The following is a 26,331-nucleotide window of genomic DNA, read 5'->3' on the forward strand; positions in this document are numbered from 1 at the left end:
CATAAAGTAGTCACCCTTTTCCCCCATGCCCCAGCAGGCACGCATTGTTTTGTCTGTGTGGCTTTCCTGTTCTGGACATTTCATATTAATGGAACCATACCGTAGGTGGCCTTTTGTATCTGGCTTCTTTCACTTAGTGTAATGTTTTTAAGTGTCACGCATGTATCAGTACTTCATTCTTTTTATGACTCAGTAGTAGTCTTTGTATGGCTAGACCATAATTTATCCATTCACCCTTTGATAGACATTTGGGGCTTTACCGCTTTTTGGCTATGCAGCTATTAACATACGTGTACAGGTTTTTGTATGAGCATGTTTTCAGTTCTCTGGAGTATATACATAGGAGTGGAATTGCTGGGTCATAAAGTCACTTCATGTTTAACTTTCTGAGGAACCACCAAACTATTTTCCACAGCGGCTACACCATTTTTTTTATTCCCACCACGATGTACGAGTGTTCTAGTTTCTCTACAACCTTGCCAACACTCCACAGTAGACTCTTCACTGAATTCCTGGTTTCTACTCTCCAGTGTGTTCTCTGCATAGCAACCAGAGCGGTCATTTTAAAATTTAAGGCAGAACTTGTCACAAACGTGCGCAACTCCAGGGCACCGTTCACGGTGACATTGAAGGGTCTCATTCATACTGTGTTGGGCGTTGTGTGATGCCGCTGATGACCTCCTGTGTGTGCTTGTCTCCCTTCTTATCCTGTCACTATGCTCCAGCCAGGCCAGGCCGCTTCTTTTTATCTGGAGTTTTTGCCCATCTCAGGCCTTTAGCACTCGTGCTTTCTTCCACCTAGATTACTTCTTGTATGGTTGATTCCTTTTCAGCCTTTGCTTTCGGCATGTCATCGCTTTAAATCTCTTTCCAACCATACTGTTTAACGTGTCTCTCCACCTCCCTCTTCCTTCCCACCCCCAGTGAATTGTAAGCTCCATGAAGATGGAGACCACGAATGTCTCATGCACTGTCATCTCCGTATTTGCTGACACTGAAGCTGGAACATAATGGTCTTTAGTAAATACCTGTTTGACGTGAACGAATGAGTACTACTTGTCAGCTAGTTAATTTTAAAGTAAATATATGTAGTATCAGGCTTTCCCACGGGAGGAGATAGCTGCAGGCAGAAATCAGTGACCGTGATGGTCAGTGTACTAGCACGTACATTAGTGACGTACAGAAAGTGTGTGCATTAGCCCACATTATACGAAGATGTTGTTCTATAGAATAAATGCTATTGTTGCTCTTCCAAAGCCTGCTGGATAGAGAAATTATGTTTGCGTGGTTCTCCCTCTTAAATCGGTTCTAGCTGCCAATTGCAATGTCCTGGAGCACAGTTTGGGGGAGGGGGTGCTAAGGAAAAGGGTTCAGGCTAAACTTGGTTGAAAAGAAAATACCATTATAGATATTCTTGCCCTACCCTGACGTGTGTGCTCAGACAATAAGAAATGGAGCCATTTCAGATACTCTTGTCCCAGTTGTGGGTTCAGGAAGGAAAGCTGAACAACAAGCTGACTCAGATTCTTTCCTCCACCCTTGCTTGTGTGTGTGTGTGTGTGTGTGTGCTCTTACACTTTTAGCAGGTGGCAAGCTATAACTTTAAAGTATGGTATGTCAGTGTATTTACATTTCATGTTTACGTTTCAGCAATCATTTGGGAAAGAATCTACAGTTGCTGATGGACAGAGTGGATGAAATGAGCCAAGATATAGTTAAATACAACACATATATGAGGAACATGAGTAAACAGCAGCAGCAGAAACACCAGGTCAGTATGAGAAAAATTCAGCCAACAATTCATTTCTAAGTACGAGGCTTCAAGAGTCATCTTCGGAATTATCTAAATTATCTGTGTTAAAGCATTCACTGTTAGCTAGTAACTATATCATACGTAAAAAAAATTGTTCTTTGTGTGGTACGTTCCTAATATATTATTTACAAGTTGTACTTAAAAATACCTGTCTTAGAGCCAGTATATTAAGCTCAGGTTGTAATGCCAAGGTTACGCAAATAAGAGTCACATTTATTGAGAAAATCAGAGGCACGGAATCCAGCGTGTCACAGCTCATTTCTTTACTAACTATAATTGGTTTGGTAGTGGCTCATTGCAGCATAGTTAGCAATCTTCAGTTCATTTAAAAAACTGAGCAATTGTGATTAAGAGCAAGCAATTTTGATAGGAAATAATAGACCAACTGCTGTGAAATAGATCGTATAATGTGGATAAAAACCCTAGAATTACCTGAATATTCTCATATGCACATACGGATTGCTGTGACCACTTAACCTTTTCTTTATTGGTGTTGCCTGAAGTCCACATGATTTTCAATCCACAGTTCCTGGAATATTGTTTTGGGGTTATATTGCTCTGAAATGTTAACATTTGATTCACAGATAAATGGATTCCAGAATGTTTATCCGTGAAAGGGATTGCACTTTCTCTGTGTCCATTAAAATGTACTTTAAGCTGGGTGGTGTTGACAGAATTCTAAGCACAACTTGGTTCTGAGAATACTATATTAAAATGACTTTAAATATCAGTGTTCATATATTTAATGAAATTTAAAATACTTTGTTTCTACCATACTTAGAATTGTAAAACACATATAAATTTATAAAATATTTTTTTTTTAACTGAAAAGATGGTGTTGAAGGTGGTGATGGTGAAAATCTCTGTTAGAGGGAAAAAAACCAAAAGAAAACCCAGCTTAATGTTGTTCTCCTACTGGTTCTTCCTTTAGTTAAAGGACTAACCCTGAGGTACTGAATTGAAAATCCGTCATCTATGAGACAGTTGATTCTGGAAACCAGTCTTACAGATATTTTTTCAGAATTCTAATATATCTTAAAATTTTGCATTTGACATTTATTCTTACTTACTATTCATAACCCTTTTTAGATTCGTCTCACTTCTATTCTCATACCCCATAATAAATGTAGGAATCTGCAATGCAAGTTACTCCCTTACTTCAGGAAGAACCATCATTTCCCTTCCTTTTTTCATAGGACTCCATGGACTTAAAATTTTTACTAGTCCACTTTGGTTTATCATTACCTGACCTTTTAAGGCTGTGTGATGGATATTATTTCCTTTACTATTGTAAACCATCCAACTATTAGTTCTTGATTGTAATTTGACTTGTAGGTTTGTAGGTGATCTATACCTTTGTATACAGTCCCACCTTCACTTCAGAGAACACAGGAATCTTTGGAAGCGTTACCTGAGCTAATATTCATTCTTAGTTATAGAACTAATGCACAGATGTTAAGAATAGTAATAGTGTTTACTATTATAATAGTTATGATGATACTCTAATCATATAATAATAATGCCATCAGTGTTATTGTTATTTTGGTCAACAGGGATAAAGTTGAAAGACTCCCCCATATGTAGTTCATTACTTAGGTATTAAAGTTAAGATGAATCGTACTTGTAATGCTGTCATGTACCCCATTGTCACAAATGGTAAAGTTACTCCCTTTCACTCACTCACCAGAGGCTTCTTTGCCTTTTAAGCCTCCTGTTTCTCACATAACCAGTTTGTTTTTCTGAATCATTAGTTATAGACTTTTAGAGCTCAGGATGTCACTAGAGTTTACAACAAAGGAATTCTCTTCTACCGTTGCCATATTTAGCCTTTTGGAAGCAAGAGTTACCAAGGTTTGCCATTTATAACACTGAGATTGGAATTCAGAGCAGTGGGGTTTTACTGGTTGCAGAAGTGAGGGAGGTCATTTTTCTCCTCAGATGGAGAAATACAACCAGGTCATTTTCTCTCTGCATTTTAGTATCAACAGCGTCGCCAGCAGGAGAACATGCAGCGCCAGAGTCGAGGAGAACCCCCACTTCCCGAGGAGGATCTGTCCAAACTTTTCAAACCACACCAGCCCCCAGCCAGGATGGAGTCTCTGCTCATTGCAGGTACTGTCAGCCAGGGCAAAGCATGGCTGGTGTTCTCTGTTCTTCAGAAAGCGGACGACCATGAGAAATTAAAAAAACAACAACAAAAAAAACACCCCAGAAAAATACGTCATAAAAGCTAGTGCATTTAAAGTGGTTGAATGACGAATTTGAATCTAGCACCTATAATTTCTGAAATTTAAGAATTTGTTAGTCTTTGCTACTTTTAAGGTCCTTTCAGGGCTTCACTCTGTGTTTATCTAAACATTTTTGAGGTGGCATTATAGATTTTCTGAAATGGAAAGGTTTTATTTGAGTTATTTTTCATGGAAACTAAAAAAATTTTACAGTCTCATAATGCAAAAGATCATTTAGCCGAAGCAATTCACTTTTCACAGTGTTGCTTCACACTGAGCCCAAGTCTGTGTGTGGGTGTTCGAACCGGATTGAATTCTCAGACTTGAAGAAGAGTATTTCCCTTATTTTGACTTAAATTGTAGCAACATGAATGTAATTTTGGATGGACTTTCTCTGGGGATACTTCACATTTAACAACTCCTATAAGTGGTGGGGATTTTATGTCCTGCACTAGGACTTGATTTGAATATATGACATGCATGCTCTTATTTAGCTAGAGATACCTTATTTCTGTATACATGTTGTTAAATACTGTTTGATTCAGCCAGTTGTCTGTAAGACATTTACTAGAGTGAAAATCCTACTCAAAGAAAAGCTGATCTTCCACAGTTTCTCAATTCTATTGATATATTTTTTGGGTAGGGGACAGGAATCTAAATTCCATAAAACTTTCTAGTACACATATGTGGTATGATAAAGAAAAAAACGGTGAATGTTTAAATTAAAAAAATATATTACAGTAGAAGAAACATTACCATTAATCCCCCTCAAAATACTCCCCCTCACTTCAAGCACACTTATCCCATGGTTCTTGCCACTTTCTGAAGCAGTTCTGGAAGTCCTCTTTCGTGAGTGTCTTTACTTCATCTTCCATCATGACAATGCTCCCTGTCACATCGCTTCTGGTATAAGGCAGTTTCTGTCAAAAGCAATATGGTGTGTCCTCATCCACCTTATTCATCAGATCTGGCACCGTGCGACCTCTGGCTCTTCCCAAAGTCAAAATGACCGTGAAAGGTAAATGGTTTCAATCGATTCAGGACATTGTTGCAGCCATGACAGATCAACTAAAGACACTCACAAAAGAGGACTTCCAGAACTGCTTCAGAAAGTGGCAAGAACTGTGGGATAAGTGTGTTCGAAGCAAGGGGGGGGGGGGGAGGGGGAAGGGAGGAGGATTAATGGCAATGTGTCTTTGACTGTAATAAAAATTATTTTATTTAAACAATCACTGTATTTTGTGATCCCATCTTGTATAAATTCAGTTTGGGAAATTGAGACACATTTCCTTATTTATGGTCCAGTGCAAGCAGAATTGTATTTCTAATACCTTAAAAAAAGATGTACCATTGCAGCAGATCAGATCATTAGTTTTAAGACTTCAGAGCAGTGCTAGGGTCCTTTCTTCACATGAGCTTTCTGCTCCTGCTCTGTCGTGACCCGAGGGAGGGAGGAGGAGGCCTTGATGTTTCCAGAGCAGACGTTGCACTGCTGTACTTGTTCACGTGTGGGTCAGGTTAGTTTGTAGCTCTCGCGGTCTGGTTAAGGAGAGCCAGTGCCATTTTCGCATTTGTCACAGGACCGTGTTGGTCTGTTCTGCATAGTCAGCACATTTTGATTGACAGCTAATATATATACTTAACTGATGATAACCTTTTAAATTGTAGTTTTTTTCCTTTCTCCATTTAACCAGGAGTGGAAGATAGCTTAAGAACTTAACATTCTTTATTATCCCTATGGAAAAATAGTATTGATTCTTTAAACTACTTGACTCAAACCAAAACAAAATGCTGGTGATTCTGTATTAGGCTGATTTTCTAGTTTGACCAGTGGTCTAGGTCATTTTATAATTTGTAGAACATTATGACTCTCTCTCACTTTCTCAAATGCACAGGCCAGATTAATACTTACTGCCAGAACATCAAGGAGTTCACTGCCCAAAACTTAGGCAAGCTCTTCATGGCCCAGGCTCTTCAAGAATACAACAACTAAGAAACAGAAATTTCCGGAAAAGGAATTCACTTGGACTCTTGAGATCACATTGGGGCTATTCTTGGAAGAAATACATTTGCATATTGAAACATCTTTCTAGCCAATAATAAAATATAAATAAAACAATCTTGTCTGCTTGCTCATTTGGTTTTAGATGTGTTTTAGCTAGCTTCTTATTTTTGTTTTCCTCATATCTGTTAATTTCCAAAAGCTAAAACAGACGTCACCAGGCTCAGCCCCGCAGAGTCCATCACCGTTGCTACCTCTGAGGTGCCACATTTCAACCACACTGTTCAGGCCTGCCTGTCTCGACCTCTGACCCAGGGCCCTGGCATCCACTGGGAATTCTAGTACTTCCTCGCTCAGCGCTCCTGGAAGCCCGGCTTTCATGTCCATGCCCAGGCAGCCCCGTCCCAGGCCTGGAATTGCCTGGAGTGCTTCCCAGAGGTCTGCCTTTTCACTTCCTGAGGTGATGGTTGACCAGTCCTCATCCTCATAGGCCATTGGGCACAGGAATTAAGAGAAAAAAAAAAAAAATTTCACCAAAGAACTATTTTGTATGAAAATGAAATTCATTCTGTGTATATTTTTAAATTTAGGACTCATGTTTATCTTCTCCGTACCATGAAGTAAAATTCTGCTAACAGCAAGTATTTTGGGTGAGGAAAGAATTGGGAAGACGATAGTACATGGGGTGGGGTGGGAACCTATCTTAATCGTTTGTATTTGAAAGATTATCAAAGATCCAGTTGGTGCAACCTCAGAGTCAGTGAGGGCTACCTGCTGGTGGAGGTGAGCCTGCCAGACTCACAGGGTGATTTTCTCCTTGAAGACTTAGCTCCAGGAGGATAATAAGGGGTAAGGAGAGTTGAGAAATCGTTTTTTCCCAACAACAAAGGTTTTGGAGACACCCCTGGGGCTCTGGGATCAGGCAGCCAGTTTGAAACCTGGCTCTGACTCTTCTCCTGTTAGTGTGTCCTTAGGCAAGTTTATCCTCCCTGAGCCCCACTTTCCCCCTGCAGATGAGATGAGAAAAGGGGTAGAGAGTGTTGACCCTGTAGGGTGGGTGTGAGTAGTAGGGAAGTTCCTTGGGGGGTGGGGTGAAGCACACAGCGGTGGTTGGTAAGTAGCAGGCGCTCAGGTGTCACGATGAGGTGCACATTCCAGGTTTTCCATTCAGGATACTGGGTTGTTAGATTTCTGCTTTTAAAAAGCTCAGGTTCTTGATCATTCTAGAATCCAAGCACTTGCTCACACATGTAACTATTTTTCTAGAATAAATTCCTAGAAGTGGACTTACTGGTCAAAGAGTATATAGAATTCTGAGGCTTTTTACCTGTATCGCCAAATTGCCTTCAAAAAAGGTTATACTGATTTGCACTCATGCCTATGATGATTTATTCGAGAGTCAACACATGTTTTGAGTGTGACCGTTAGGCAGAGGGGTATATTGATAAAACTGGCCATGGCCGCTGCCTTGGGGATTGTATACTCTTGATTCATTTTTCTGCATTCTAATTGCCTAGATTTGGAATTGCACTGTGGAATTGAACAAAGCACTCTTGAAGTAACAAAGAGCAAAATGGAGGAAAATCAGTTCAAACAGAAGCTTAATTACTGTTTTCCTCATCGTGTAATGTTAATTTAACAACATTTAATTATATTTCTTAAAGGTGTGATTTTTGTGTGTGTAAATTCCATGTAACTTTATATATCCATAACTCATAGTAATAACGTGAGTACACGCTTAACGGAAGATATTAGTTTTTGAGTTAAGAATTACTGTGGTGGGAAAAACTGTTTAGGAAAACATGTCAATGGAAATTAAATCACCACGCAATGTAGTGTTAGGGAACAGCTTCTGTTCTGCATTTGATTTGAGTGCTATATTCTGACATTTTTCAGGAGCAAATACATGTGGTTCATCTTCTATAAATATTTGCAGTTTCTTCAAGTTGAAATGAGAAAAGCTCATAAACTGAGTACCAGGTCTAATAAATCATTCACTTACCCAAGAACGAAAAAAACACAAAAGTCCTCCCATGTTAATCTAAAGGAAAATTAAATGTTACGAACCAAGAAAGTGAAAACATTTGCCATTCACTCCATAATCATTGATAATGCTTTGTAAGGTTCTAGAAAACGTAGCATTATTCTTAGTTAAAAATACCTGAGCAAATGAATCTTTAGTCTGCCCAAATTACCTTATTCTTTTAATACCGAGGTAAAGTAAAAGAACTTTTTTCTTCATTTTTGGAAACAGACGTGGTTATCTAATGTTACTGGAGCTTGGTTTGATTTCTCATTTAAGGCATCTGAGTATTTCATATTTCATATTTAGCGTCTTCAAAAATACTACTACATTGTTCACTATGTTTTTGTACCATTCTCTAGAATGTTTCAAATTGTGCTGGCATTGAACTGTCGTGTGGATATCAGAATGTTATGAATAATTTTTTATTGGAGTTGTAAACTCCATTTTTATAGTAAACATTTCTCATTCAAATTAAATAATATACCATCAATTGTTTTTCTTTCTCTTCTCACTGACATCTTTTGCCATCAGTTCTATCATAGGAATGGAGGAAGGGTGCTTAAAGGAATAATACTAAACTGGGTGCGGTCAACCCAAATAGCCATAGGGCTTATTTTAAGCAAATGACTCAGGTGCCTACCTGTAGAAAGCATGGTGAAGCCATCAGTGCCTTGGAGAGTGCTTTGGTCCATCTCAGCAAAGGATTCCTTATTTGGGATGTATGGAAGGGTGACAGTGATTAGTAGATAAATAATGATGGGATGATGATCTGGGCCTAAATTAATATTGATGAAGATGAGGGGGAAACAGTGGGTTGTGTCTGCAGTGGAAGAGTTAGAACCTGTTTATTGGGTGCTGACTCCCAAACTGGAGCCTGAACCTCGGAATGGAATGGAGCAGGTTGGTCTAACTCCCAAGTTACTGGAGACAGGGAGTGAGGGCCTGGGGAGCCAGGACTACTGGGAAGCCACAGTTTGCTGGAGCAAACAGCTGTGGCCTAATACCCATTGCCTCGAGCTTTCTTTTTACATAGATGACACTCCCTGTGATGCTCCTTAAGCCTGCTTGGTTCTGCAGCTACTGCAGAACTCAGAGTGAAGCCTCAATGTGATTTTAGGGGTACAATCCATGGATGTAGAAATGGTTTCCAAGGGCCTCCCCCCCACACACACTGGGGAGTGAACCATTTCGTAGGGGGTTGGTCTCTCCCAGATACCTCTTTCTCTGAGTACTTGTATCTTGTTCTCAGAGTCACGATTTGAGCCCACGGCACTGATGTCGAGTTAGGCACCCGTTTTCAATCCTTTCAATGAGTCCCTGGCAAGTGGTCTACCCAAGATTAGATGCAGCCTCAGACTCTTTCTAACTTAGCTATTCCCCTGGGACTTCCGTGAGGTGAGGGGTTAGTAGATAGGGTGCTGCATCCATGCTTCCTCTGGGACTTGCTGGGAGGAGTTCTTTTCAGTAGGTCGCACATACGTATTTAGTTTCTTTCCATGTGCATCCTCCTCCCCGCCAAAAAAAAAAATAAAAAAAAAAAATAGAAGAAATTTCTGATCCACTGATGCTGTACTACAAAGAAAGGTAAAAATGACTTACTCTTCTTTTAATCCCAAAATGACTGGTTTTGCAGTTGGACAAAAGTGAGGGACTCTTACCACTTCTTCATCAGACCCTTCACAATGCAGGGTGGCCCATTTCCAAGCGTCCTTATTTAAAGTTGAGTTGATTGCAGTAGGAAAATATTCTTGCTGCTTCTGGCGTTTGTGTCAACCACAAGACATAAACTCAGGTGTCACTTCTATTTCCTTCAGTGATATTTTTTTTCATTGACCCTCTCTCCAGGGCACAGCCATTTCTGGCATCTTCCATCTTTCTTTGTGGACACGAGGCAAAGGATTTGTTTAACTTTCAACAGTGTTTACTGCTGCTGACAGTAAATGGTCCTTGCCTTTTCTTCTTGGACCGGAGTGTCTCTCCAGTGTTTTACTTTGTATGTATTGGAAATGGTTCTTATTTTGTCAGATCCCCTGGGTAGTCTTTCCCCACCTTTGTTTATCTTGTCATTTGGCTTTCACATGCTTAACTCAGATTCAATCTGCCTGTGATTCTGTAGTTTTGATTCTTGCCCTCCATTTTGAAGTTTTTAAATTGCATTTCATTTTTAAAAATCGTCACAAAGATTTTCATTTCTCCCTGATCTAATCATGCATCTCTCAATGTCATAATTCTCCAGTCAGGCAGGCAAGTGTCCCAATAACCTCATCTCCTAGATCACAATGGTGAGGGTCTATTTTTCTCTTTGATGCGTGCAGCTCCCATTATTGCTAATGAAAGGTCTTCATGTGCATTAAGGGGAAACTAGACCTCTAATGAGATACAGAGAGGAATTGCAGCTGATGATTTCCACTTCTAGTCCACTGTACTATAACAGAAATGCACTCTCTGGAGGCAATGGGCCAAAGAAATACAAAATGCATGTGCTGCCTACATAAAATATCTAGGCTGGTCTTAATGGATGGGCGGTATTGTTCTTGCCTGTAGTCTCTGATATTCCATACCTGCCAAGGAGGACCCCTATTACGGAGGCAAAAGACCCTGCCACTTGGAGAAGAAAGTGAATAGACTAATTACATTATGTTTGAAACAGCTTTTAAGAATGATCTACATTAATTGAGTAACAGTTCACAAACTACTTGCTTGTATATTTTCTCATGCGGAATGGGAAAAGGGTACAGATGTGTTCTAAAGCCAATGTGCTTGGTGCTGAGAATATTGAATGAATGAGAATTATTGCACAGGGATGATGAAGCCAAATCTCAAAAGTTGTGATTAACCAAAGCTACCACATTCCTAGGTGGCAGGAGCAGGACTGGAGTGAAGGTCTTGAGTTCTCTGACCACTACTTGGCACAACCTCCCTTCTCAACACAAGTCTAGGAAAATAGTTCTTGTTTGTGTGATGTCTTCACTTCCGTGGTGAAGGGAATTGTTTCAGCCCCTAATTCACCCACCCCCTAAATTCATAGGGTCTTAGTGGTGAGCTCCCAATGTCCATTGGGCCATGGTGGACCCCTCACCCATTCAGTAACCTTTTCCTGATAAATAAGAATTGAGATTAAGGGATTCCAGTATCCATTAGGCTCATTTCCTGAGAATATCTAACTCTTGTTAACCATTTTGAAATACAGGGCTGAGTAGCTGAGAAGAGTATAGAGAAAGAAGCAGAGAGGAATAAAGGTGAAAGGATGCTTCTGGGTTTCTAACCCTTGAATTTTCTGTTTCCAGTCCTATTTTGAAGCCTGTTTGTATTCCTGCCTTTGGGTCTCACAAAACCACATTTGAATCTTAGTAACACTGCCTTTTTTTTTTTTCCCCCTTCAGCAACTTTGAGTTGGTTTCTGTTGCTTTCAACCTTAGAAATAACTACCTAACCCAACTCACATATATGCCAAGGCTTATTTGCTATTGGGCCTCAATAGATTTGAGAAGGTGCAGCCTTAAGACCCGATAGGAGAATAAAAGTTACTTTGCAAATACATTAATAGAATTTTAGACCAGGAGGGTACCTAGCCTGATCTCTTGGCCACCGTCAACCCTCCCATTCACAGTACCTGTGGAAGCAGGTACTGAGAGCTTTATTAGCCTAGATCATTCGCTCTTCCGTGTTATACCGTGTCTCAGCATTGCTTAAACAGCTTGAATGTTGTCCCGTGTTCGCTGAGCCTGTCTGTCTGAGAGATGCTGTCTGATACACCACGGAGTTAAGGTGTGTTGTCCGCAGAATGTGGAGCACAAAGGTTCCACACTCTCGAGAAGGAACAAGCAGTTCAGGGCCAATGGAAAACCCCTGGCATCTCCCCATCACCCTGACTGTTCTAGCTGGGAAGTGGGTGGAAGAGGTGCACTTTTGCTGCTTTGCTGGATATTGGTGGCGTAACCAGGTGGCGGGGTATTCTAAATTTGGTCTGAGATGAAAACATTTCAAGCAAACAAAATTAAGCCAGATTCTTTTGAGAGAAGTATTTAGAGATGCAGGTGTCAAAGTACAAATCAGCACTGGAAAAAGAATACTTGGTGGTGTGTTTCAGAGCTACTCTTGACAAAACACTTTGGAAAACGAACTCTGCCTCCTAAACTTGCTATGAAACGGTATGTGGAATCCATTCCCTCCCAATCCCAAACTTACGGAAGAGGGGGAACTGTAGCAGTTTGTTAGGAACAAAGACATTTGCATTTGTGATGTTCATGTCATTCTGTTCATGCTTCTGTGAATTCACAAATGTACACAAATTCAGAAATCATCTGGGGTCAGAGAGAGAGAAAGGGAAGATGTTAATTTTGCATTTTGATGAAGCTCTGATATGGCATTTATCAGATGACAATCTCCCGTCGTGTATCAACGGACTATAGCGATTGTTGGGCGCTCCACTGGAAGTGGTTAGAAGCTGGCCCTGTCAATTCTCCATGGATTCTGAGGGTGAGTTAGCAGTAAACCATTGCTCCCAATTCAAGGCATACTTGGACAAAAAAAGATGTTTTGCTCCTGATTCCTTTAGGTACTAGATGCTTGCCTCTTGTTACCTCTAGGAAGAAAAGTCAACCAGCCAACCAATTAAGAGTGGTAGTTTTTCCTTAAAAGAATGGAGCGTTGCCTACCCTGTCAGTTCAGCACTTGAGTTGAACTTGGCAAGTGGGTTTTAGCTGTGATCTGACAATGGTGGAGCATCACTGTGGGATGAAAGTAGAATCACAAAACACTTTCAAAAGGGTGATGGTTGTGTGTTTTCCTCTCTACTGTATTAACAGTAGAGCACCTTCTGTGGTTGTTCAGCAGACAAATGTACCAGACCCTGTGCAGTAAGTCCTGACTCTCAATGGGCTTTCTGAAGGGCTGCCGTTCTCTAAGTGTGGTCCCTGGAGGAGCATCCCCTGTGAGCTTGTCAGAAATGCAAATTCTCTGGCCTCAACCCAGACTCAGAATCTGGAGCTTGGAGGGTATCTCCTGACCACCTGTGCTTTAACAAGTGCCCCAGGTGATTGTGAGGGTTGCTAAAGTTTGCACTGGAACAGTGGTTCCTGAATCTGGCTGTATGTCATTATTGCCTGGGGAGTTTTTAAAAAAACAGGTCTGAAATAAGGCCTGGAAATCTGTTTTCTTTTTCTTTTTCTTTTTTTTTTTTTTAAGTTGCCAGAGATGATTTGGAGAGACATAACGCAATAAATTACTTTAAAGTAGCCACCTCTAATAGAGGTCAGGTCCTGGAGCAAAAAAGGGATTCCAGATAGCAAAAAAACAAAACAAAACAAAAACACACCAAAAAACCAAAAACCCCAAAACCCCTGCCTGAAGGAAGGGGGTATGGGTTGGGTAGAGGAGTTGGGGGGGGGGGAGGGGAAGGAAGAGGGACGGAGAAGGCTGTAAACTGGAAGGAGCCACAGGTCCGGGGAGCCTTGTAGGCAGGTGTCAGAAAAGCCTTCCCTTCATGAGTCGCCAGCATTTCAAACCAGGTGACTGAGACAATAGCAGGGCTTTGTTTAGGTGGCTGCCGATTGTAGGGGCCACCCAGAGGCAGCGGAGCTATGACTGCAGCGAAAATGACAGCAAGTGTGTGGCACTTCACAGCCGTGCTCTGGGCCCGGCCTTAGTGAAACGACTTCTGTCTTGGAATCTATGTGGGATCCCAGCAGCGGGAGGGAGAGGAATGGTGACAGCCTGCCTCCTGCCATCACTCTCAACTCCCCCCAAACGGGGTTCGGTCAGATTAAAAAAAAGAAGAAAAAAAAAGAAAACAAGATTCAAGTATGCATTAGTTTTCTAGCGAAAGTGTCATTGCTACACACAAGCCCCATAATTTATGGTGAAAAAGATATTGATGTTGGGCAAAAAAATGACTACACTGTTCTGTCTTCAGATGCAGCCAGAATCATGTGCAACTCTTGTTTGAACGGGTATCTCCAAAATGTGACCTATTAAATCTTGTGAGTGATTTCTTGTGTATTTGAACACCGTTGATGAGAGTTTGACACCAGAGCATGAAAGATCGTCAACAGTCGGGGAAGGGATTTCTTCTTGAACACCTTAATAAAATTGGCAGGGAGAAGTGAATTTTTAGCAAATTGCACACAGTCTGTTTAGAATGGGAGACTGTGTGGACTACCCAGCAGGCCTAGCTGCCTCCCTGGAGGCAGTGGAAACAAATCACTGAAGGCAGAATCGACTCCTCATCTTTCTTGCTGCCAACATCCCTTTCTTCCAATCTAGTTCAACGTTTTCTTTTTTTTTAATAGTTTTCTGAAATTGTCTTAAAAAAAAGAGAGAGAGAGAGCATATAGAAATTTAGATTTAATTTGTTACAGCTTGCATTTAAAACTCTGGAAAAATGAGAAGTAATTGGAAGATAACAGTAGCAGCTGCCTAACCAGTTGTTTCAAAATATGGCAATAAAATATTAAATTTGAGGCTTTCTATTTTTGTGCACAGATGTCTGTCATTGGTTCTGATTGATTTCTAACCTCCTACCAAGTTAAGATTTTAGGAGGAGGGGGGCAGGGGACGATGATCATGACAAGTTATGGACTTACATTATTCCTGAAGACAACTGGCAATAAACGAAGCCCTGGCTGTAAACTTTACATATAGTAGCAATTATTCTCTTTTACAAAATGGGGAAAACAGCTCAGCATATACCCCATTGCTCAACTGACCTGGGCCAAAAGGCAGCCTCAGATTTTGGATCCTACGATTGGAAAAAAGCCTGCCACTGATTCGGTACATCAATCCTAAGAAGAATTTGGACTCGGAGGGAAAGTGAGCCGTTCTGATGGAAGATGCCGTTTATTTGCCCCAGAAACGGGAAGTGTGGGATGGTTCAAGTGTATTAAGTGCACATCCAACGCCACACAAGGACGCAGCTTCATTATTCCTGTAAATGGAATCAGGCCGCAGCAACAGCATGAACTATTCAGGGTATTTTAGTGAAAATGGAGTTCCATTTGCCCGCAGAGCAAGGTACAGTGTGTCTCAAATGGGGCATGCCCAGAGCAGGTGTGTGGGCGTTTGGAGGCGGCAGGCGATGGCAGGAGACGGCCGCAGCCAGGGGACCGGGGCTGGCAGGGCCTGTGAAAGGTTGCAGGCTCTTTGTTGGGGTGGGGTGGGGGGAATGGAGGGAGTGGAAGCGTTTCCCAAAATGTTTTCCAAGGAAGACTAGTTTTGTTTGATATCATGGGTACTACTTGGGGGTGGAGGGAAACCCAGAACTTTCCTGGTGCAATAAATTTGAGAAAGGCTCGCTTAACTAGCATTAGACTAGGTCGTACAACCTTTAATACATGAAGTGAAGTGTAAAGTTTTAAGAAGCAGCAGTCAAGCTAGTGCCTTAGGCGCAAAGCTGGATAGAATCAGAGCTCTTGCACTTAGCTGCATGCCGAGGCCAGTTACTCCTGTTCTCTCATTTCTAAAATGGAGATAATAGGATTCGCTTAGCCTATATGGAATTGCCAGTATTTGATCTACCAGAAACACACACACACACACACAAATTACATATATGTGTGTATGTTTGTGTGTGTGTGTATGTTTCCCTGAAAATAAGATAAGTCCAGACAATCAGCTCTAATGTGTCTTTTGGAGCAAAAATTAATATAAGACCTGCTCTTATATTATAGTAATAATATGGTAGCAAGCACCTCACGACGTGGTAGTTGATTGTGTAGGCTGTATGGCCAAGACCATGTGATTGCTAGCGGTAGATCCAGGACCGATGCGGGATTCCAGAGGAGGTTGCTAGAGAGCAGGGGTCAGCAAGCTTTTCTCTGTAAAGGGCTACATAATAAATATTTTAGGCTTGGTGTTATATGGTCCCTATGGTAACTACTTGACTCTGCCACTATAGTGGGAAAGCAGCCATAGACTGTATGTCAAGGAATGGGTGTGGCTGTGTTCCAACAAAACTTTATTTATTAAACTCAGGTGGCAGTCTGGTTCATTCCATCTCCTCCTTCTATAGTTTTCTGATCCTTATGTTAGATAAAGGAAAGCAGCAAGTCGTAAAGGTGAGAAGACTGAATTGGGTGTTTGGAGACCTAGGTTTTGTTTCCAGATCTGCCCCTGACTGTGTCAAACTGATTTCTTGGAGCCTAAACTGGTTTATCAAGTGGTTGATATTTTCTGCCTTAATAAACTCAAAAACTGAGGACAGCATAGGAGGCGATGCTATAAAGGCAGAGAAAAATCTATGCAAACATAAAAGAATTGTTTTCCCAGGTTCTTCATTTGTTCAACAAGTTCTTTTTTCGCATCCCCTGTGACTCAGTACTTTGGGGGTGTGACGGTGAATAGGACAGATATTGCCCTCGTCCGAAGGGTGCGTGCATTATCTTGGGGGGTATTTATGTTTCTATTGTTATATGATGAAAATGGAACATGCTGTGTAAGAATGATTGATTCCTCCACTTTTTACAAAAAAACGCTTTGTTCTGAGTAGAATAGAGCAAGGTAAATGAGAAGGTGGGTTCTTTAAATATATCCTAGTCCTAGAGGAGAAGAGATTGGCTTTTCCCGAGATACTTACTGAACGGGACTTAGGATGAAGTCAGGTTCAATTGGTATTTGAGCTTTGCTACAGTCTTGTGTATAAGAATACTATATTCTGTTTATACAGCAGGCTCTGCTTCCAGCCACAGATGTTTCCGGCACCTGGTTAATTTGTCTAGGAAAGGCCAATGCTCATTAAGACTCCCAAGTCCCAGAGGTAAGTTTTATGTGTGGGGAAACTGAGGTACTGAAACTGGTTATGGGATTGGCTCAGATCACAACTCACTAGACGTAGGACTCGGGCCAGCACAAGTGGCAGGTCCTAGGAGTGGGACGGAAGGTCTCCCTCTCTGGGACTGCCTGACTCTCACGAGCGGCTGAGCCGTCTCAGACCCCTGACTCCAATTAGGCTTAAGAAGTATTAGAGGGACTCAAGATCCTGCTGGGAGAGAACCCGTTTTGACAAACGAGAGGCTTGAGTCAGGAAACCAGACGCTGCTTCAGGGCCAAAGAACTTTGGCAGCATGAGCTTGGTCTGAAGGCTGCAGTGTCTCAGAGACAAGCAGGACAGTGTGGAAACAGGGTCACTTTTCTTCTTTCCCTGAGCTGGTGTCTTCTGTCCCTGGAGTGGCCCGTATTAAGGTTGTCTCTCAGTAGAGAAATACCCTGGAACCAAAATGGATGCCTGTCTATGATAGAGGATTGTGGTATCATTTCTCACTTTCAGTTTCATTGAACATGGTCAGAAATGGGGCAAAATATCTTACCCCTTCAACCCAGTCTGTGGCAGGGGTCACCAACTGGGAGGGCTGAGCAGAACCTCCCAAAGTGGCTCCATTGGTTTTTGGGGAGTGGGAGCGTTAGGTTTAGTTTGAATCAGCGTATTTCATATTATGGTTTTAGTTTGTATTTTGGAATTTAAAAAAGAAAACCTCTTGGCTTTGTAATTGGCCCATCTTGTTATCTGCCAAAAGTGAACTACCAAGAGGAAAAGCTCAATCAAATTCTCTTGGCCATTTGGGAGAAGCAGTCATTCTAAAAATTGTTGAGAGACTGGGAGATTTTAATGTTTATTAAAAGAAGATTTTAATGTGTATTTAAAAAAAAGAGAGAGAGACTGAAATAAAAATAGACTCTTTTCTGTTTGCCTGGCTGAAACTCGCCCACACCAGGGGATTCTGGACACAGTGATAATGTGAGGACTGAAAATAATAAAGTGCCCCGTCTTTGAAAGGGCTGAATGCCAGTTTTTATCAGGGCACATGCGCTTCAGGCTGTGGCTGGAAAGCCCACTGATTTGGGTTTGCCAGGGATGGTGAGAGTCGGGGGTGTCAGTTCAAGAGCCAATCTACTGCTATGACCTCATCAAGCAATGCATAGATGTCCCTGAATGACAGGAGGTCCAAACTAAGCAGGACCTCAGACTCAGGATGTGGAGGCCACACCTAGACCCTGGAGCTGTTCAAAGGTTTGTTAGCTTCTTCTCTGAAAGGTGAGAAGGAGGTGCAGCAGCGTGTCAAAAATAGGACTCTTATTGACATACACTAGTTTTGAGTCATCACGATGTGAGGGTTTTTGTCACTATAGCAAAACTTAAAACTATTCTGAGCGACTTAGCCTCAAGTTTCTCATCTGTAAAATGGGAGTAAGAGTAACCTCGTACTGCTATTGTGACAATTCCATAAATTGGTGTTTATAAATCGTGTTGTCCATGCCTGACACCAGGGGCTCAATAAAAGGTAGCTGCATTGATGCTAATGCTGCCTTGTTGCGAACAGCTTTTATCTTCGGCCATCGGGATGGTCACAGTTCATTGGTCTGGATTCTGTGGGGCGTGTCTTTGGAGTTGGTCCCAGTGGATGAGCGCGATTTGCTCTGATTCACCCACCTCTCTCAACCAGTCTCTCACCGTGTCTGCAAGCGTTCATTTATTTTACACGTGTTTACCAAGCACCGATGATACATCAGTTCAGTTCACGAGCCAGGCCCTGGGGAAAACAGCGGGGAATAAGCAGGACTCCTGCCTGCATCAGTGCCAGTCCTCCAGGTCCTTAGGGAAGCAGATGCATTTCGAGGGAAAAAGGGAAGGGAGCTGGCTGTGTAAGGAGAGCCTTCAGATGGTCCTGTGAAGAGGCAGGAAGGAGCTTTGGGGAGCAACATTTTTTTTTCAGTTTTTTTTTTTTTTTTTTTTAAATAAACATTAAGTCCTGAGGAAGTGTTGACCTGGTGAACAGGGAGCCCTTGATGTGGAGTAGCTTGTCAGAGGAGTCGCACGTCTGGCAGGAATGGGACGTACATTCAGTGCTGCCACAGTCAGTGGCTGGGACTCAATGGGGGACGCACAGCCCAGCAGCTGGGGCCACTGGTCACTTACCCTCCCTAGAACAGGAGACCTGAGTGGTGCAGTTTTAGGGCTGCCTCTCTGCCTTCATGGAGTTTACAGTCCGGAGGGGGAGACAGGCATTAAACAAATCATCACGTAAGCGATCGATGCTTTGGACTTGTGACTAGAGCCATGGGTAAGACGCACAGGGGCCACTAGACGGCAGCACAGAGAACCTGCTATTAAGAAAGGTTGGGAAGCCTTTCTGGAGGAAGGGGTTTCCTGGGGCTGAGGCTGGAAAGACACACAGGAGTTGGCTGGGAAGAATATTCCAGGGAGAGTGAGAGGCTGGAGCTAGAGAGAGAAGGAAGGGAAGGAAGGGAGGGAGGGAGGGAGGGAGGAATGAGAGAGGGGGAGAGAGAGAGAGAGAGAGAGAGCGAGAGAGAGAGAGAGTTTTGATGTTTCATAAATTGTCATAGGAATTCTGGGGGCTTAAAAGGGGTCATTTCTGTTCTTTTCTAATGTTCTTTATTTTGGGATTCCACAGTTGCTTTTTTTGTTTGTTTTTTGCTATGAAAAAGAACCTCCTCTTCAAGTGTACACTCTAAGGAGACCCAGTTTAGTCCCTGTACATAAAATATAAAAGAAGTGAATCTATCTGCTCCCGAGGGACATTGGGACATTCCGACCTTATTGATGAAGACGTTATCAGTCACTGACACCAAGGGCTTCTCAGTGTTGAGGAACGGTCCCAATCATCAACACTGTATTAAAAAAATGATGAAATGCCGAAACAGGTTATAAAATTAGTCCTGGGAGTGTATCTCAGGGACACAGTATGTCACTTTAATATGTGAAGACTGACAGTAAGAATCTAACCATGAGGCCGACCGCATCCCCTCCACCTGCCCCACTAGCCTCCCAGCCTCAGGCCCGGAGTCCTCAGTGTGGGGGTGGGTCTGTGCAGGTCACCGTGGCGACGGCAGAGCATGGCTTTGTGCAGGTCAGTGTAGAGTACAAGGGCCCAGGACAGATACAGATCTTCTGAAATTCCTGTGAGCCCTTTCCTGAAGTCCCTGGCTTTTCTCAAACACTAGGAACCTTAGCTGACTTCTAGTGTCCTTAAAGCCTGTTCCCTTTCACCAAACCACTCCAGCCAGCCCTTCTGACCTGGATAAGCAAGGACACCTGTCTTAAGAGCATCTCAAATGATTGCTGGCCTCTCGGGACAGGAGGCCCTCCTTGAGCCCTGACATTGTCTGCTTCCATTTAGTTCCCATACCCCTTTTGGACACTGTTGCCATTTCTTCTTCTGCCTTCAATATATGAGCAATATGTGTACATCTCAGCGGCCGTCTCTTGGAGGAGAATAGCAATTCTAATAGTATTAGGTTGGTGAAAAAGGAATTGTGGTTTCCGAGGTTAAAAATAATTGCAAAAACCGCAATTACTTTTGCACCAACCTAATACTTAACTCAGTCCTGTGTGATGAAGCGTTCAATTCTGTTTTCTGCCTGTCTGTGTACCTGAGGAACGATTCTTATTACATTAGAATTTGTCTTCAGCTGTATTAGCATTGTGTGTTTTATCTGCTCTTTCTGGAGATAGGACTCCCTCCCACACATACCCTCCGTAGCTCATTTCCAAGTCTGTGCATCTCACTGTACATCTGCTGTTGCTCTCCCCGGGTCTGAGTAGCTGCTGACAGTGATTGGCAGAAGAGTGTTTCCAAGATTATTTAAAAAAAAAAAAAAAAAAAAAAAAAGGAAAATAAAAAAAAGAAAAGCAAGAAAGAAAGAAAAAGAAAGAAAAGAGGAAAGAGAGAGAGAGAAAAAAACAAACCAACTGTAAAAGAGAGAGAGAGAAAGAAGTTTTGCGTTATGCTGGTCCTTTGAGTTCCAGCTACTGGTACCAGCTGCCATTCGCTGCATCACCCACACAACACCCTTTTTTGGAACTGGTAAATCCTGGATTCTAAGTGCTGACCGGAGTGTTTCTGGCTTGCATTTTCTCAGCCACTACTGTCCTTGGCTTTTGAGCATGAGAATCCAGGGGGTCACAAAGGGAGGGAAGGTGGATGTGGGGACACCATAGTTTCTATACCGTGCCCCACCAGGTAAGTTATGGTTTAGACACAATTTAAGAGCCAGAATGCCTCGATCCAGACAAGATGGGATGGCTAGCTCTTACTTTTGATTCACTTTTGTGTCTCTCCTCTCCTTCCCACTATCGTTCCTTTTGGGAAGAGAAGTCTTTGGCAGGGTCTACACGGCATTAGAGTAAGCATGTGGAAAATGTAAGCACCACAGAATACCTGTCCACGTGCTGGAGGTACATTCCTTTGGGACTTCCATCTTTCAAACATACTCCCTCTGCCCCTGCTGAAAATACTTCTGTGTTGGCTCCCCCTTGCCCCCGGTAATTTGATGGGCAAGGAATTTGGTGAACTGGCCTCTACAACACCCTTTAATAACCTTATGTGCCATGTGAGGTGTCAAGGAGGAGCCAACCAGGGAAAGAAGATGCTTTGTGAGTTCTTAAAACAGAGGGGATTAAATGCAAGGACTTGGGGAGACAGGTGAAAGAGAGCTGAGAAGCCAATGGAGGAGGATGTGGTAGCCCAGAGATTCACAAGAAGAGATGCATAGGTATCGGGACAAAGGCCACAGGTGGAGCCTCTGTTACCTGGCAGAAGCAGGGACCATATGGGCCTGTCCAGCATATGCCATTGATGAGCTAGAATTGCTTGAGTTAGGGGAGGAGGGAGAAAAATATTCTGGCTGTTTCTTTCTCCTTCCTAACTGTCTTAGTTAGCCCAGGTTGTTATAGAATGCCACAGACCGTGTGGCTTAAACAGACACTTCTTTCCTCACAGGTCTGGAGGCTGGAAGTCCAAGCTCAAGGTACGGTCAGCGTTGGCTCCTGGTAAGATCTCTCTTCCTGGCTTTCAGATGGCTGCCTTCTTGCCATGTCTTCTTCACATAGCCTTTCCTCTGTGTGTGGAGAGGGAGGGAGAACTCTGGTGTCTCTTCCTTTTCTTATGAGGACACCAGTCCTATCAGAGTAGGATCCTATCCTTTTGATCTCATTTAACCTTAATTACCCCCTTCAAGGCCCCATTTCCAAATACAGTCACACTGGGGGTTAGGGCTTCAATATGTGAATTTTGAGGGAACATATGTCAGTCAATAACACCTCTATCTCTTACCAGGGCCTCCCACTCGTCAAGCCAATGGCTGACATAGAACCTGGGAAATGCAGCTTGCAGACGTCAGGGCCTGTGTGACAAAGCATGGGGGTCAGCGTCTGCTGAGTGTGTGTGTACGTGAATACTGAGTATATGCTCAAAATTGAAATTCTGTTAGGAGATGTATGGGGAAATGGATGCTCGTTGGGCAACCAAAAATGTGCACCTCAGAGTGATACGGAATCTCTTTCTGCTTCTGGAACTAACCAAGTCTCTTGCCTTGTTCATGTTTTCTTTTTGTCTGGAGCCCACCCGACCCACTTTTGCTCTTCACTACGTCTTCCCCTGGCTGAGTTCCCATCATCCGTGCCATCTCATGTATAGGTGAGATTCTTCCATTTTAAGCGCCGGTCCCTGTTCTAGGCTCTGGTGACATACGAACCAACCAAGTACCTGCCTTCCTGGAGCTTACATTCTACTGGGGGCTTGGATGAGGGAGGATAAATAAATAAATGAGCAAAAAAAAAAAAAGTATTTCACATGGTGATACAGAAAGTGGGGAATAATCACGGTAAGGAAGATGAAAATGAGAGAGGTACAGGCAGTGTGTCTGTTTTATGCTAGACTGGCCAAAAAAGCCTCCGAGATAAGTCCAGTTGACCACTGAACAATGAGGGGGTTAGGGGTGTCGGTACCCCACATAGTTGAAAATCTGCATGTAACATTTGACTCCCTCAAAACTTAAATACTAATAAATAGCCTACTGTTGACCAGAAGCCTTACCAATGACATACACAGTCGACTAACAACTGTTTTGTATGTTATATGTATTATGTACTGTATTATTACAGTGAAGTAAACAGGAGAAAAGAAAATGTTATTAAGGAAATCACAAGGAAGAGAAATTACATTTACATTATTTATTGAAAAAAATCTTTGTCTGTGGACCTATGCAGTTCAAACCTCTGTTTTTCCAGGATCAACTGTAGTACCTCAACAGAAAATTTAAAGACAGGAATAAGGGCTCTGATAGGCCGAATCATGACCCCCCCCCTCTCCCCAGGTATGTCCTAATCCCCAGAACCTGTGACTATTTCCTTACAAGGTAAAGGAAATGTGATTAAAGATTTGAGATGGAGACATTATCTTGGATTTTCTTGGGGGACCCAATGTCATCAGAAGGATCTTTAAAAGAGGAAGGCAAAAAGCTGAGAGTCAGTAGGAAGAGGAAGGAGGACCAAAGTAAGAAGTTGGAGTGATGTGAGGAAGGGCCAGTAGTCAAGGGACGCAGGTGGCCTCTAGGAGCTGGGGAAGGTAAGGAGGCCGATTCTCCTCTGAAGCCTCCAAAAGGAACGCAGTCCTGCCAAATCCTTGATTCTAGATTTCTGACCTCCAAAGCGGTAAGAGAACAGATGAACGATTTAAGCTTCTAAATCTATAGTACTTTGTTACAGCAGCAACAGGAAACTCCTACACAGGTAACTGGGGAAGAGTATTCCAGACAGAGGAAGAGTGTGTACAAATGTCTTATGAGAAGAAGGTACCCGTTATGGGGATTCCGTTTATTGATTATTTCCACAATTAACAAATTCATTTACATTAACTATTTTATGGAGCACTTGTCATATGGGAAGCACTTTTTACCTCTCCCCACACCCCGCACCTTGGGCTTGCCTCACTGTTCAAATGGTTTCTTTGTTTATATTTCTTTCCATTTGACTGTAAACTCCTTGAAAGCAGGAGCCTAGATTTTTCTGTTGCTTTGTCCCCAGTGTTGGCACAGCATAAGCACTTAGGAAAAAAAAAAAGCTGCTTTCAGAAGTTGAAGACGTGTTAGGAAACTTTCCTCTGTACAGATACACCCAGGACACCACATGAGGCCTCTAAAGTAGTCTCCTTGGGTATTTATTTATCTACCCACTACTGTCTGGGTTGTGGATTGGGCAAAGAAAGATAAAATGTGGGGCACGGACTGACCTCCTGGCTTTCAGAGCACTGAGCTGAGGGTCTCACATATTTGATCAGGTTCCTTTTACATCCATGGGGCAGTAGGTCCTGTTCTTTGGTGGGTGTGTTAGTGGAGGTTTCCATTAATGGTGGTGGGGATCAGGGAACCCTGGGGCTGCGAGGGGAGGCCTAGGACTTCAAGGTCACCACCTCATTAAAGATTTTGCTGCTTACTTCCTGTGTAATCCTTTCTGAGCCTAGCTGCCATGCTAACTGGGAAGGTATCACAATTCTTCCACAGGCCTGAGGATGCACTCTTCCTGCCACGCATCTCCCTGGGGTGGTCTCTGGTTCTTGTCTGCTTCCCATCTCTAGCACAGGCCTCCCCAGATGGGGAGAGGCGCTTCCCTCAGAACCCTTGGAAGCAGTCCAGGGGGCTGTATGCTGATTTTCAGGCTGTCTGCTCACCAGCAGCTTCTTTATTTCACACTCCAAATACTTGAAATTGCCATTGGGTCACCCTCAGCTCCCTGCAATTAGCCATTGGCTGTGAAAACCCAGCTGTGCTCAGCATTTCACTGGTGATTGCAGATGCAGGCAAGGAGGTTGAGGCTCTCGAGTAAGACAGTTGTTGCTGGAAAAGGGAGGAAGGGCAGGTGTCAGAAGGAAGATGAATGTCTAGGTGTGTGTGTAGGAGACAACAGGGTGCTGGTCAGAGGGGACACCAGGAGATCAAGTATGGAAGTGTAGAGCAGGACAGGGGATGGTCTGAACGCTGGTCATTAGGACAGGACAGGGAAGAAAAGGCTCCCGGGAAATGGGGAGATGCATGTGTACACACATTTTTGCTTGTTAGGGTTGCACTTACAGACGGAGAAAGGTTGAGGAGGGATGGGTGTGGAGTGCCAGAAACAGGGCGAAGGTCTCCATGTTTGTTACCGCATTTAGACTTCTCCTCAAATGTATATGTGGTAGGCATTATTATCCTCGTTTTTATAGATAAGGAATTAAGGCTCAGAAAGGTTACACAACTTGCCAAGATGGCACATGCCAACATGGTAAGGTTGTAAATGGCAAGGTCAGGATTCAAGCCCCACTCAACCTGACTGTAGACCCGTTGGCCTTTCAGAGCCCTGAATCGGCTAGGTCATGCTGCAGTGAAAAATGACCCCACCTCTGTGATTTCTGAGCCATTGGTTTATCCTGTACTCATGCCTCATGTTCATTGACGGTGGCTTTGTTCCATGACTCAAGCTGATGGAACAGCCTCTACCTTGAAAGCTGTGTTATTTGTAGTGAAAGGAAACCAGACTATGGCAACTGCTAAGCTGGGTTTTAAAGTCTCTACTTGGAAATATCACATATCTCTTCTGCTCATGTTTCTCTGGCAAAATCAAGTATTACAGCTAAGTCTGCTGCCAATGGGGCAGGGAAGTAAATCTTCCCCCAGGAAGGGCATTCGATGCTTTTAAATATCAATATGGCCAACCATAGGCAACTAGCAGGTCTCCATGGGGCTTTCCCATTCCCATGAGGCAATTCTGGCCTGGGGCATAGCAGGTGCATGGCGGGTATGTGGTCTATACTGGGGCAGGGCCATGCAGTAATGAGAAAGCCTGAATGACTCTTTTAAGACCAGAGATTATCTCTGTCATGTGCACTGCTGTGTCTTAGTTTCTAAATGGTGCACGTAGTTGTTGCTCAATAAATACTTGTCAAACTAGTACAGAGAAAAATGGGGCTGTGAACAGCATGAAGAAAATGAGTGGGAATTACTGTCTGAGAGGGGACAAAGGACGGAATGAGCACCTAAAGTACAGAACCATGCTATTTCCAAAACTAGTTTATCCATCTATTACCATTGGACCTAACGTTGGGTTGTCTATTGGAAATTATGTACTCAGACTGTGCCTGGGGGCTGGTTGGTAGCTCTTGCCACTAAATCACAAGTTGCCAACTAGTGCTAACTAGTGATATGTGCTATATTTAAGTTTCATTGAGGTATAATTGGCAATCAAAATTGCAATATATTAAAAGTGTACATCGTGATACATATACTTTGTGAAACGATTCCCTCCGTCTGCTTAATTAAGATATCCATCACCTCACCTCCCTGCCAGATGTGTGTGATTTGATTTGCAAAATACTTTTAATCTTTTTGAGCTTGTCACAAATATTTAAAAATCAGGAGGTGGCCCACGAACCTTTACTTTCTCTTGAAACATCAAGAGCTCTGGCAACGTCAGACCAGGCAACTTTTATGGCAGTGA

The 26,331-nt window shown here is 42.8% G+C and overlaps 1 protein-coding gene and 1 long non-coding RNA gene across 2 annotated transcripts in view; both read left to right on the forward strand.

Annotated features, from left to right (window-relative positions):
* EIF3H (eukaryotic translation initiation factor 3 subunit H) overlaps positions 1-6,160 on the forward strand; it is an 89,758-nt gene extending 83,598 nt beyond the window's left edge. The window contains exons 6-8 of the mRNA XM_019747372.2: positions 1,651-1,771; positions 3,793-3,925; positions 5,937-6,160. Coding sequence (XP_019602931.2) covers positions 1,651-1,771; positions 3,793-3,925; positions 5,937-6,034 — 352 coding nt within the window. The 3' untranslated portion in view covers positions 6,035-6,160. The remainder of the gene's footprint in view (positions 1-1,650; positions 1,772-3,792; positions 3,926-5,936) is intronic.
* A 6,261-nt stretch (positions 6,161-12,421) lies between these two features.
* On the forward strand, positions 12,422-22,182 carry LOC141567798 (uncharacterized). The gene is made up of 3 exons (XR_012490640.1): positions 12,422-12,548; positions 16,732-16,821; positions 21,803-22,182. It is a non-coding gene; the product is annotated as an uncharacterized LOC141567798 (long non-coding RNA).
* The last annotated feature ends 4,149 nt before the right edge of the window (positions 22,183-26,331 follow it).

Source organism: Rhinolophus sinicus, linkage group LG12 (assembly GCF_036562045.2).
Source record: "Rhinolophus sinicus isolate RSC01 linkage group LG12, ASM3656204v1, whole genome shotgun sequence".
Taxonomy (NCBI): Eukaryota; Metazoa; Chordata; class Mammalia; order Chiroptera; family Rhinolophidae; genus Rhinolophus; species Rhinolophus sinicus.